This window comes from Aythya ferina (genome assembly GCF_964211825.1).
Source record: "Aythya ferina genome assembly, chromosome: 2".
Taxonomy (NCBI): domain Eukaryota; kingdom Metazoa; phylum Chordata; class Aves; order Anseriformes; family Anatidae; genus Aythya; species Aythya ferina.
In genome coordinates this window covers 63,389,625-63,403,318 of record NC_140297.1, presented here as the reverse complement: position 1 = coordinate 63,403,318, position 13,694 = coordinate 63,389,625, and the positions used below count along the sequence as shown (strand labels likewise).

Below are 13,694 nucleotides of genomic sequence, written 5' to 3'. Positions count from 1 at the left end.
CTCTTTTTAGTGCTTAATAGGGAAACTATTGCTGCAGTTACTGTTTGAGCTTATGAAATATTCTTGTAAGATTTTAGTGATCTGCAGTTTAAAACTTAAAACCAGTTCAATTTAAAAAGAATTTAGTAATACTTTTCATAAAATAAAAAGTACAGAAAAATGTACAATACCCTACTAGTCCTATATTATATGTTGTGAAGGTAAGGTGTAAAAGAGCTTGGATGATTTCTTCAGAGTCACATAGCAAGTCTGCTACTGAATCAGGATTAGACTACATATCTTCTAAAGCTGTGTCTTGTGCTTTAACCTGTAGGGGGTATTTTCCCTTCAGTAACAATCAGGAAGGAGGGTTTACAGAGCCAAACTTGTCACATTAACTTGTGAAATGCAGTACCTCCCTATTACTTCAAGCCAAAAACAGTTGCAAGTTCTTAAGGAGCTGCTCATATACAGCATTAAATAGACCTGAGACTTTAACACTTAGATGAGTAAAGTTTGCGTTGTCCCCAGGAATGTAGGCTTTCTCCACGACCCTTAAAGACTGATCTAATTGAAGAGTACTAGGGTAGTAGAGGATATGGGCTTCTGGAGGTCACCTGTTTTGACCCATCACTCAAAGCAGGACAAGCTCATTTCAGGTTGCTCAGAGCCCAGTCCAATGGTTTCAATATCTCCAAGGATGCAGAACCTACCACCTATGGGCACTTGTTCCAAGATTTTACTTTCCTTATGGTGATTTTTTTTTTTCCTATCATGTAATTGGAATTTCCCATGCTGCAACTTATATCCATTGCCTCTTGTCCTGTCACTATGTAAGTCTGGGAAGCATCTGGCTCCATCTTTGTCTGCTGCCTCTCATGGGGTAGTTGGAGATAGTGATAAAACCTGTCTGTGTTCTTGGTAATGCAACCCAAAATGTGGTTAGCCTTATTGGCTGCCAGGGCTCATGTTCAGCTTCTTGCACAAGGTACATCCTGATTCCTTTCTGCAAATCTTGCTTGCTAGACTGGCAGTGCCCAGCCCTTACTATCTCATGGGTTTATTCAGTACCAGGTGCAGGGATTTGCATTTGACTTTGCCGTCCCTCATAAGGTTTCTGTCAGCCTATTTTTCCAGCCTGTCCAAGTCCCCTTTAATGCCTTTGAGCCTTGCCCTTGAGTGTACTAGGCACCCATCTTAATTTGGCATCCCTCCAGCTGTGTCATTAATGCAGATGTTAGATAGTGTTGACCTCAATATGATCTGAGAAGTTCTGCTAGTTGTACATTGTCCTCAGTCAGTCTTTCCTGACTGTTCTCAGTCCCCTCATCTATTTCTGAGCAGATTTGCTCCATAAGCAATTGCCACAGTCTTCAAAAGATGATTGAGGTCACCCTTGTAGGAACACCTGGCAACCTTAGATGAACATCACATCCCATGGATTGGACCCTGTAGGACATATGATGTGAGCAGTCAATGGTGTCAGTGATCTTTGATGAATACACATTCATCAAAGTGGGTGTCAGGCATGGAACCTCACTGCCCTGCCCACTGTTTGCATCACAAGGGCTGGAAACCCTGCTGTGGCATCTCCTGGAGGCTGCAGGCACAGATATGTCCATGCTTCTGCCATCGTAAAACATCACTCAGGTGGGCACTGAAAAATACAGCATTAAGCGAACAGCTGCTGCTCGTCTGCTTTATTGTGGAAGTAATTTGTCCTAGGGGCTTGACCATGTCCATCAATAAATCACACCAGAAAGCTGAAAGACTTCAACTACATCCTTAATCTTTATAAGGGAAAACTGCCTTATTCATACTACTATTTCCAGAGAAAAACAATGGGACTATTTCTTACTAACTACAGAATCATAAAGAGAGAGAAAAAAGTTGAAGCAGATATGTAACTAATACAGCATTTAACTTTCATGGCTTTTCTATTATCTTTATTTGCTGTCCAGTGCTTTTCCCCTGTGTGCAAATAGAGTATTATAACATAGTAGGGTGGAGGAGTAAGGATGGATTAAAGCATAAGTTTGGAGCAAAATGGAACAGGAAAAGTCTAATGTATTGTGAGGAAATGTTTGATGTACTGTAAAGGGGAAAATACTACCAATGGTGAAGTGCTCCTGTGTTGAAGCACAGCAAAGGCTTGAGCCAGCTAGTTTTCATCCAAGTGGTGTTCCTACTCTGAGTGGTACAACATCTGTATGAGTACTACAGTTGCATCTAATGAAAATAGGTGTTGCAAACATATATCCTGCATGTGTTGCTGAGAACAGATCACTGGGCATCTCCTCATTGCCTCTGAGTGCCATTGTAAGCAGTGAAGAGCCTTTGAGAGGCTCAGCTGGTAAACAGAAATTGCCCATTGTGACTTCTTGATTACAAGTGAGTAAGCAACCCAGTTTGGTCTAGACTGGGGAAGGCTGCAAGGAGACTGAAGAGTTTTAATAATAAATATCAAGGTGTGGTCCCAACTTTCAAGGAGATGTCCTCAGTAGCAAGACTTCTCTGCATGTTCATAGGCCTCACCACAAGTTTACTGAATGTAAATATGGCAGATGTTTGTTGTTTGCAATAAGCTTTTACTACTGTCTCAATTTTTTTTCCCTGCAAATCAGAGGTTATTGATACAATGATAACTATTAAAGTCTCTGACTCATGTACAAACTCTTTGAACACTGAACAGATTACTGTACTTCTTCAGAAAAGCTGAAGAATTGCCTTCTTAGAGGAAAATGTGAATAATATCTGCTACAATAGTGCACAGTTGATTGTAGATGACCTTTAACAGCTAGAAGAGGCATGGATTTGTTTTACCAATATTTCTTGTATCTTCCATCTTAACAACAACACAGAAGAGCAGAAGAGGCAGTGGACAAGAGCTGCTGCTGAAGCCTTGAGTTATCCTCCTTGATGAATCCTCTGGAGATTATTTTTCCTATGGTGAGGGATGACATGCTTTTTGCTGCAATGTCTGAAGAACAATGTTAGTTCCTTTTGCTGCGCACTATCGTGCAGAGAATAAAATAGAAAGCTTTGCTTCTGCTGTTGTGGTGGCTGTGTTTGGGAATAGATTTGCCTATGAGCAGATAGAACCAGTTCTGAGGCAACAACAAACTATCTTCTGATGCTTGGGCTCTCCAGTGCAGCTTATCAGTGAAACGTAGTCATGTTCTTTGGTCAGTGAGGAGAAGGAAGCAACTTAGACATGCAAAAGAAAGATTAGATAGTAGAACCACTGAAAACACTCAGAGCAAAAGATATGTCATGAAATTTTGCATGTCAGCTGGTTGGCTGTGAAAGTGAGTGACTCGCTTTTCTAAATCAAACTGGAAATGCCAGGAACTGAAAAGCTTTCTGTGGTGGAGTTAACTTTTTCTAGTATCCTCTCCTGGAACAAGCACAGAAGTCTTTGGCTGCTGGGAGGGTGGATCGCTCTCAGGATCAAATCTTAAGCAATAGGCCATGCCTCTGTGAACTGTCTGAGGTGAAGAGCTAATCTGAAGAACACATAAAAATATCCTTATTTTTTTTCCCAGTTCAGTTTCTGGCATGTAGTTGTCATGGTTTCCAAATCTAGCTTAAGAAAAAAAAAAGTACTATAGGAAAATCAAGTTTCTCCAGCCACATGGAAGGGAAAACAAGGTACTTTAAGCACTGTGTCTACTAGAAACAGCATGCAGCCATCCAATATCTGAGCATTTCTGGCATACTTGGGAATAACAGAGGATTTATTTATTTTTTTAATTACCATTGAATAAACAAGGAAATTGCATTTTGAAAACTCATGAGGGATGCAGAGCAGTGATGAAGTCAGATTTAGGGTTTCTTACCCATACACAAGCAAAAAATCTCTGGATAAACAAGATATAAATGACCATTCAGCTGCTGTAATAGGACAGACATCTGTGCCACAAAACAGTCAAAAATCTTGCCTTCCTAAATGAGGGTTTTGCATCTGGAGGCCGCAAGATTTACCTTCACCCAAGGAAGGGACAACTGTTTTGTACACGACTGCGAGCAGTAGCCCAGTACTGTCACAAGGTGAAGTACGTTGTCTGTACAGAGACAGTGATGTCCCAAAGAAAGGCAGCAGCCATAGCATATAAGGGAGAACAAAGCAGAAAAACAGAAATTAGAAGTAAAGAAATTAATTTGGAGATATGACACCACTGAGTCAGTGTGTCACCACTGAGTTAGTTTTGCACCCAGTACAAAATCAGGCACTCAGAAGTCAGGAAAGAGAGAAAACTGAGCAGAACAAAGCTCACTTTCTTTTTCTAGGTTGTTCAGAGCTGCACTCCTCCACTTGAGAGACAGCGCTTTTAATTAGCTAGGTGGATAGAGAAGTGGGGAGGGCTGGCAACTCCACAAGCTGCTGGAGTCAACCAGATCTGTATGGGATGCACAGCCTAAAGACCATGTCTCCCTTAGTTGCCTCTGTCACATTGGTTCGGTGACATTTCTTTTAGATCTGATGAATGGAAAGTTCAGGCTGACACTTTTTATTGAGCCACTTTAAGTCAACCTGAACGTGCTTTGCTTTAGCTATAGTAGCTAAAACTGAAATCCTTACAGACATTGATCAGGGACTGGCCTTTGGTGTGAGAGCCCCATAAAACTGCCTGAACTTTGCACATTGCTGAGAGACAATTGCTGCCTGTCAGACCTCACAGACTGATCTGGTAATTACCTAGGGCCCTTGTCTCACCTTCTGCACCATTATTGCTTTGGTCAGTGACCCCTTCTACTACCCTGCCTATGGGGAAAGAGTCTTAAGGCTTCACTTACACTGCCTCTGTAAACACATGGCTTCTTCCAGGAAGGCTGAAGCAGTTCCTATCTTTAGGTCTTCTCAGAACTGGAAGCAAAGCTGAAAGTATTTAATCTTACACAGCAATTATTTTTCTCTCCCTGTCCTTTTACATGCATGTATTCTTGCACACATGCATGTGCATACGTGCACACACAAACACACAGATGTCTTGTTTTAGACAGACTTGCTTCATAATCCATAGCTTAACATGGTTGAATACAGAATTTATATATCTGAACTAAAAATAAAGAGAGAGAAAACTTAATGCAGTGTTGATTATCATAATAGCCAGCTTTCTAGTTCCCATTTTGCAGTCATGGCAGTGAACTTCCAGAGAAGACTTAATGCAGTGCACCGTCCTGTCCCTAGAGGCTGACAGGGAGAACATCTCTAAAATGGAAACAGGCACAAAAGCAGACTATGTGCTAGGTCTAAAATAACAACAGCAATAACAGCAAAATCATTCTTCTGGTTAAAATGAAACCAAGGAATTCACCTGGGGACTAGTGGAAATGATGCCAGCTCCAGCTGGTCAGGCATGGGCTGCAGCAATAATTCTGTTCAGGTTATTGAATCCCAAACATCAGCATGTAGCACTGCATCTTACTTGAGCATCTGTAGTTTCTCAGAGGCTCTGAAAAATGACAGCCTAGCTGGGCTACTCACCACACACCTCTGCAATAGCAGGAAGATTTGAGCCAGTACCTAGTCATGTGAACCACTCCAACCACAGGTGCATCACAGCTTTTGTCTATCACATGGCTTTTGTTGAAAGAGCTGAAAGTTTTGACTTTGCAGCCTTCTATTATAGAAGCATGTGGGTTATCTATAAACTCACTGAGGAGCCTGTTTACTTTGGTTAGAGTGTATGTGGTTAAAAGTTGTAAAAATCTCATTTGTAGGTAAGCAAGAACGCTGTGTTTTTTTTTTTTTTTAATTTTTTTATTTTTTTTTTTTTCCTACCAAGAGCCTGCTTGTAACCTATAACTGTATTAGAATAGCTTCAGCTTCATGACTGTGTCACTTCTAATCATTATCTTAATCTGTATCTGCATAACCTTGAAGACAACATCCTAGCTTTCTTGCTGTTCCCTGCCTGCTCAGTTAATCCTTCTAAGCTTCTGTCACTCAGATTTAATTTTTATACATTTTTCTTCTTTCTTTCTTTCTTTCTTTCTTTCTTTCTTTCTTTCTTTCTTTCTTTCTTTCTTTCTTTCTTTCCTTCTTTCCTTCTTTCCTTCTTTCCTTCTTTCCTTCTTTCCTTCTTTCCTTCTTTCCTTCTTTCCTTCTTTCCTTCTTTCCTTCTTTCTTTCCTTCTTTCTTTCCTTCTTTCTTTCCTTCTTTCTTTCCTTCTTTCTTTCCTTCTTTCTTTCCTTCTTTCTTTCTTTTCCTTGTTTCCTTGTTTGTTTGCTTGTTTCTCTTCCTTCCTTGTTTCCTTTTTTCCTAGTTTCCTTCCTTCCTTGTTTCTTTCTTTTCTTTTAACATATAGTCCATTTGTTCATCAAAGCATTTGACTGGTTATCACTGAAGTTTTGGCACACTGCATATTCTGGTTTATAAGAAATAGCCAAGAGGCAAAACAACACAGTTTTGGTCTTTGCTACATTACCACTGAACACTGATAGGTTTTTCTAGGCACTATCTGCCTCTATTTCCCCTTTTGAGGTAAGAAAGTCCAGAGAACATATTTGTTAGCTGGAGCTTGTAACAGAGTAGATTAATGATTTGATTGTCATAATATAAGGCCCAATTTTAAAAGTACATGATTAACTTTAAGCACTTGTATTCCCATTCAAGTCTGTCATTATTCCTTTGCTTAAGTGCTTTGTTGAAGTGGGTCCTGAATATGAAGCAGCCCTGTGCTATAAAATTAATTTCCTGAATGCCTCTCTTCCCCAGGAGTTTAGCTGCTTTGCTAGCAGAACCAACACAGGGAAATTATATACACCATGCACGAGAATTAATAGTGCTGTGTATATGACTGGTACCTGAGAGAATGACTATCAGGAGAAAGAGGTTTCAAAGCGAAACTGAAAATTAACAAGCCAAAACCAATGAGCTCTACATCTTGTTGGGGATCGTGTTGGGGGTCAGGGTTGGGTTGAGGAGACCTGCAATATCTGAGACCTTGCAACTCTGAGAGCAATATCCTGCATCATGGAGGCTGGGGACCAGGAGCTGCCAGATGTGTTATGACGGTGGGGCTGAGGGGGCCATGCGAGGAACAGCAGCCCCAGATCCCTCATAACTGGCCCCTCAGAGCTGTGCTCATGCAGCAGAAAGCCCACAGGAAGCCTGAACAGCCAGTGAGCAAGCATGTGACTGCTGTAGGGGGAAATGCCTTCTGTCGGGGACATCACGGAAATCAACCTACCTGCACCAGATCTATAGCTGCAAAAGCCAAAGCAGGGACCAGACATGTCCTCTCAGCTGTGGACCTCTGGGTCTTTAGTGCCATCAGGGCACAGATGGGCCACTCTGAATCCCACTGCGTAGCACTGACCTCATGGGAGGGAGCTCAGGCACCACTGAGTAAGGTCCCTCTAGTCACTGCAGGAAGCCTGAGGGGCCAGTGGCAGGCAGAGCCAGGGAAAGCCACAGAGCTAAAGTTCATCTTCACTCTTCTCTTGCCATGGTGGTTAAGCAAGATGTCCCCTCTCAGCTGGGAGCAAAATTGAGCCTGGAGAAATACTAAGGCAAGATACCAAGTAGTGTCTGTTAACTAAGAAATCATTATTTTATGCTAGATCAGTACCTGATGGCCATAGGAAGTTTGATGGTGTAGATATAACTATAACCATGTGCTTTTAGAATTGGGCCTCGTATCATGAGAAAAGAAGATGAAAGGAAAGAAGAAAGGAAAGGAGGGGAAAAGAGGGGAGGGCAGGGCAGGGCAGGGTTCTTCATCTTTTACCTTCTGAAGGCTGAGAGTGCAGCCCTCTGACCCTAGCTTTTACTTCCGATGTCAGGTGTTTCATCCTCTCCTTATTTTGCTGCATTCTGTTTCTGGCTTGAGTGTAGCATCCACCTTTTGGGGGAATGTGTAAGTAAGACTTGATGACAGGATGGTGTGCAGGTGTACAAGAGATCTTTATTTGTTTTTTGTGTGTTTGTTTGTTTTTTGGTGAGCTCTTACCTGGTTTGTCTCTCCGCTTTCTTGGTCCATGGTGAATTTTGGTGAATTTTTGTCCAGGGACAATGCAAACATCTCTCAGGGCCCCTTGTCCCTCCACTCCTTCCCCTCTATTCCACAGTGCACTTACAAGGGAATACAAAGAACAAAATTCTAGAAAAATCTAAGGTTGTCTCTCTGTCTCAATGGCCAAATTGAAGAAAATGAAGGCACAGAAAGTGGTACAGATAGTGTTGTGTTTAGAGAGAGGATTTCATGGGGGATTTTGTCCTCCCTAGGAACAAAGTCTGAGTATCTGAATTAGTTGAGATTATCCTGCATTTTAGACACGGTATCTAAGTGCCTGGTATCTTTTGTGTGAATCTTCATTAATCTTTGTTCTCACATGTTCTAGGAAGTCAAAAAAAAAAAAAAAAAAAAAAAGGGTGTATGCAAGTTTTCACACTAGTCATCTAGAGAACAGACTCACAGTGCCCAAGTACTTTTGCATTTCCTCTGGCAACCCCACTTGCATCCTTGCCTTTTGCATCTCACCCCATAGGCAGTGAGCAAGCTGAGGGATTTTGGTGCTGCACCCCACAGGTTGTGTGGGCACATCACTGGGGCCATGCAGTCACCAGTCCAGCCCATAGACCCTCACATGTGGTCACAGCATTCAGATGGGCAGCTGTCCAAGGTCTGTCCCTCAGTTGGTACCTGACATCTTTGCTGCTTTGCAGAGGAAGAACTCGATGCCTTTGCTGTATAAACAGACTGGCAGAGTTATGACTGCAAAACGCCTGCAAAAGTGTTTCGCAGGCATAACTGCAAAATGCAGTTTGCATAGTGTGCCTATGTGTGGACTATTTTGTCCTTTAAAGACTGTGCAGAATTTCAGCAAAGTTATTTTTCAGTTTTGAAGAAAAACACCAAAAACCATACCACGGCCTCACCCAATACTTTCAACCACTGAGCGGGAGCTCATCGTGCTTGTAGCGTCCCTCCAGGCACAGGCACACAGCCCTGTACCTGTGGGATCCTGCCTGCCAAAGCCCTGGATGGGGACTTCTCTTTCTGGCCAAGTCCCTCATATCCTATATGACGGCCTCAAGCCTATTTGTGCCCAAACACCCTGTCTAGAAAAGGAAAATGGTATAAATTCAGCAGTTACAGTGCTAAAATTAAAATTATCCTTAACTATCCTTATTATGGCTTAAATAAAAAAAGACAAAACAGGTTTTGTATTTGCCTTTTGCAGGTTCATAACAGGCATTGCTATAAAATATATTTTATCGCTTTGTTAGAGGAGCTTGGTATGAGGACTGTTTTTCTACAAGCTTGTCTCAAAATTTGAAAACAACAACAACAAAAGGTATTAAATATATGAGACAACCCACTGTGAGGTCTGTCAGACATGAAAAATTTGGAAGAGAAAATTATATGGTCCACCTGAGTATCTCATTCCAGCTCTGTAGGAGATGGGACATGACACAGTGTTTAGTGTGAAACAACAGATTTTTCTGTGCAAATGTTTTTGTAGGAGCATACTGTTTTCACATGTGACCTTATCTACAGAGACTAAAAAGTGCGAAGACAGATCTCAGCAAGATGGTTTCTCAATTTCATGTGGAAAACAAACAGCCCCCCAGTGAAAACAGACGTTTCAAGAGGTAAATGCTGTTTGAACAGATGTGCTCATTATTGTGTCTTCTAGAATAAGTGGGAAGCAAACAACTTTTAGAGTATTTAGCATAAGAAGATTACGAGGTGGACATTGTCTGGCATTACGTAGGCCTGAGCAGAAAGACATGTACTTCCCAGTCCACTAAATCAGGAAATTTAGTATTTTGATGCACCTACTAACTGGTGAAGTCAGGCAATTGAAAAGTGCTGAAAAAGATGAATGTGAAAAACTATTTGGGGGAGTTCATCAAAACCTTCCATTAGTCAAAAATGGGTTTAAATTGGTGTTACATAAAAAAGTTTGAAATTGTTACATAACAACAACAGCAAAACCCTCAGATGAGGGGAGAAAAGACAGCAAAAGTAGAAGAACATGAAGTTTGAATTTAGGTCTTAATGTTCTCACTCCTGCCTTGTGCATTTGTATGTAACCAGAATGGTCACCCAAGCCATGATCTTTCATCTGACACTGTAATTTTTTAGTTTTCAGACATCACCTGTGCCTCCAAGGACTGAGATGGGACAGAAGGATCTTGTGGGCTCCACTTCTGCAAAGCTCAGGAAAGAACTGGAGTGGCAGGTGGAGGAGGTAGGGCACTGCAGTTTGGAGGGGGCTCCTATGTGTCTGTGGTCAAGGAGATGCACAGTGTTATAGATCCTGCAGCTGATTCATGGTGAACCTGTGTGTACATTTGTACTCCCGTGGTCTCACTGCAATTAGCAGAACTTTTCAAGCTGCTTAAAAATGGATTTCACCCTCCGCTTCCTGTGCTTCTGGGCAGAGAGGGAATATGCACACAATCACACATCAAAACGCTTACCAACAGCATCACAATAAAGGATAACTTGTAAGGTCAGGGCATGTTTACCTCAGCCCTCAGCTAATTGCAAAGAAGCAAGCACTCTGAAAAAAAAAAAAAAAAAAAAAAAAAGTTTTATTTATGTGCTTTCCAAATGCTGTCAACTTCCTGACAACTAAAGGCAACAGAAAAATATGACCAAAATATATTTTAAGGTACTTGAAGACTTACTTGGAAAACAGTCTTCATCTTTCCAGTGTCATTAGACACTTATTGCTATCTTAATATTTCAGGCATCTTTCGAAAATGAAGTTATGTCCTTGATCAAAAGCATAACTAAAATGGCAGTTCTTGCAAAGACACGCCTTCAGACATTTTTTACATTTTGTTCTATTTTATTTCATAACTAGGCCTCACAGGGAAACTTTCTGTCAACTTGAACAGAAACTTGTAAGTCTGAAGAATCAAGAATGCTTGTATGAAGAAAATGGAGGGAAAAAACTACTTCCCACTGCATTGTTTCTCTTTCAAGCATGTTTTATTTTAATTTTCAGATTTCTGAATTCTATGAATATAAACTTCATAGGCATCAGCAGGTTCCTTGTTTGGAGGACATAAGACTGTTTGGAGGACATAAGGTAACTGGTTTAATAACAACATATCCTGCTATGCTATTAAAGCTTTGAGAAAATCTGTAATATGCAGACTTTACATTTTTACAGGATGCACAGAAATGTTCAAACCAAGACATCCTTATTTCCCAAGGGCTAATTAATTTACATGAGAGCATCTGTTCTGCAGAAGAAAGCAAGTGAAAGATACCCTGGTTAGCGATTAAGCCAGAAGTAACCTGTGGAATGCAGGACTCTTAACCAGGGATGGTGTTTGGTACATAATATATTTTATCCATGGAAGGAAAAATCCAGTTCCTCTTCTAAAGTCTCTGCAGTTTAGACAGATGCAGAAGAATACTTGAGACCAGAGTTGCTGATATTGGTAAAAACTATCAAGAGGACTCTTTTTTTTTTTTTTTTTTTTCATTTGGCTGGCTATTCCATTAGTTTCTACATATATCTGCTGTAAGGAATCAGTTGTTGGCTGAATGCATGAATGCACACACATGCATACTTCCTCTATCTTCCTTTGACTGTAAAACATCCACAAATAACCGGCACAGATACGATTTGATTCATCATTTTCTGAGAGGAATAAAACCAAATGTCATAGTTAACATTTAGAATGTGTGTGGACAGTTATTGAGACATGCAAATCTTACAGCATAGCTCGTGTTTTTTTTTTCCCATCTTGTCAAACCTGTGACTTCTTCCTCCACCTCACCCTGCCCAACCTCACCCCCTCCTAACCTTTTCTTGTGACAGGTATGTTTGCAGAAGCTGATGAAAAGGATAGAAGAAAAGGAAAGGGACATTATAAAGGTATCAAAATGCCCGTATATAGAAAGAAATATTCATGAAATATGAAGAAAGAGTGTGAGAGTCTACGTTAAGATTACTAACAGTTTGTTACAAGCTTAGACTCAGAGCAGTAAAGGTTGTGTTGCCTTAGGTAGGTCTGTGAGGCTTAACTTTGCCCAGACAGGCCCACCAAAGATTTTGTTGGCTGTCACTGGCATGGTAAAAATCCCCCATCATTGCTGTCACTGATGCTGGGATGGCATAAGACTTGGCTTTCAGATGAGTCAGAGTGACCTTGAGTTTGTGACTTACTCTTTGTGGTTGCTTCTGAAGCTGCCCAAAGTGCATCATATATTATTTGCTCCTGTCGCATGCTTTTATCCATGAAGGTATGGGCATGGGTATGGTGGTATGGGGTACACCTTTCTTTCACAAATACCAGTGTAGTTGACCATTTTTCACCTGTGCATTTTCCTAACCTCTTATTCTGTGGGCATAATAATGACCCTATGCCAACGGACTTTCTTCTCCTGTTTTACCACAGGAGCATAAATTAACTCTTGGGTAGCTAATACTTTGGTTGGTCCTTCCAGTGGAAAGGGCTTCAGATTTCTGAACGTGCTGCTGGGATTTGAATTAGCTTCTTGGAAACAAAATCCTCTATATTCCATCAATCATCATAAGACCTTGAAAAAGCACTATGGTAAACAACATAGACTGTTTTGACTTTCAGATTGCATTTCCTACCTCTCTGCTTTGACTGGTTGATACTTTCTTTTTGTTCAGTATGAATAAAGATTATTTTTTCCCAGCAAAACAATTAAGTGCAAGCACTTGTAATAACAAAGTCTCCAGCAAAGTTTTGAAATAGTGCATATAAACCAAGCTGATTTGGTTTATGTGTCAGCAGAGCCATGGGATCACAGCGTAATTCAGGTGGGAAGGGAACACAGGGAGGGTCTCTAATCCAACCTCCTGCTCAAAGCTCAATCCAATGTGTTTAGGGCTGTATCCAGATGGGTCTGCAAAACCTCCAAGGACAGAGCCAGCACAACCTCCAAGGCACCTGGACAACTGCCTTGGAGGTTTCCCCTGAACTCACTCCAGTTCATTGGTATCCATCATGTATTGGGGGTAATGCAATACCTGCACATGGTCTAAAGAACACTAAATAAGAGTGGATAATCCCTCCCTTCGACCTACAGGCTGTGCTCCCATCCATAGAGACCAGATGCTGCTGGCCTCTATTGCTGCCAGGGCACACTGGTAGCTCACACTCAGCTCCCTGCTGACCATCCTTAGTCTTTTCCTGCGCTGACCACCTCCTGAGGATGCTTTCATGCTCAGGACATTCTGCATCCCACCGGCTACTGAGCCCACCACCCATGTGTTTGCATTAGTTTCTACTGATATTGATTAAAAATCATCCCAGAGCTTGCTCCTGTGTAGATCCTCCGGGGCCTGCTAAAATAGTCATGATCCCCCAAAGTCCTTGTCCCAGCATGGACACCAGCTTCGGCTTCTGTCTTTCATCCCATTGCCTATTTTTACGAAAAATAATTTAATTCCTATGAGATTTCTCTTCATTGCTGATATCAGCCATAACTTCTGAAGCTAGAAAGACTGTCAAACACACAGTGTGATCACATAATCCCCACTTCTGATAAATGTTTGATGGATAGAAAGTGCTTGTTTGTAGCTTTTTAATACAGTCCATTTACCTTAAAATTTTAACCAATGCTACTGTTTTAATATTAATGCTTTTCCCCTAACATGTTATATTTGATTTTGTTGATTTTTAGGAAAAAAGGGAAATATTGGAAGAAAGAGAACTAGTCATACAACAGGACAACATCTTAAAGGTATGATATCCTATTACATGT

At 41.1% G+C, this 13,694-nt stretch overlaps 1 protein-coding gene across 14 annotated transcripts in view; it reads left to right on the top strand.

Annotated features, from left to right (window-relative positions):
* LOC311433166 (uncharacterized protein) overlaps window positions 1-13,694 on the top strand; it is a 140,345-nt gene that overhangs the window by 76,302 nt on the left and 50,349 nt on the right. For 4 of the 14 annotated variants that reach the window (XM_084512028.1, XM_084512027.1, XM_084512026.1 and 1 more), the window contains 5 exons: window positions 9,489-9,583; window positions 10,080-10,185; window positions 10,951-11,034; window positions 11,776-11,832; window positions 13,614-13,673. In XM_084512028.1, coding sequence (XP_084368154.1) covers window positions 9,522-9,583; window positions 10,080-10,185; window positions 10,951-11,034; window positions 11,776-11,832; window positions 13,614-13,673 — 369 coding nt within the window. In that variant the 5' untranslated portion in view covers window positions 9,489-9,521. Of the gene's footprint in view, window positions 1-9,453; window positions 9,584-10,079; window positions 10,186-10,950; window positions 11,035-11,775; window positions 11,833-13,613; window positions 13,674-13,694 lie in introns of all 14 variants that reach the window. The other 10 variants (XM_084512022.1, XM_084512024.1, XM_084512025.1 and 7 more) reach the window with 5 other exon arrangements.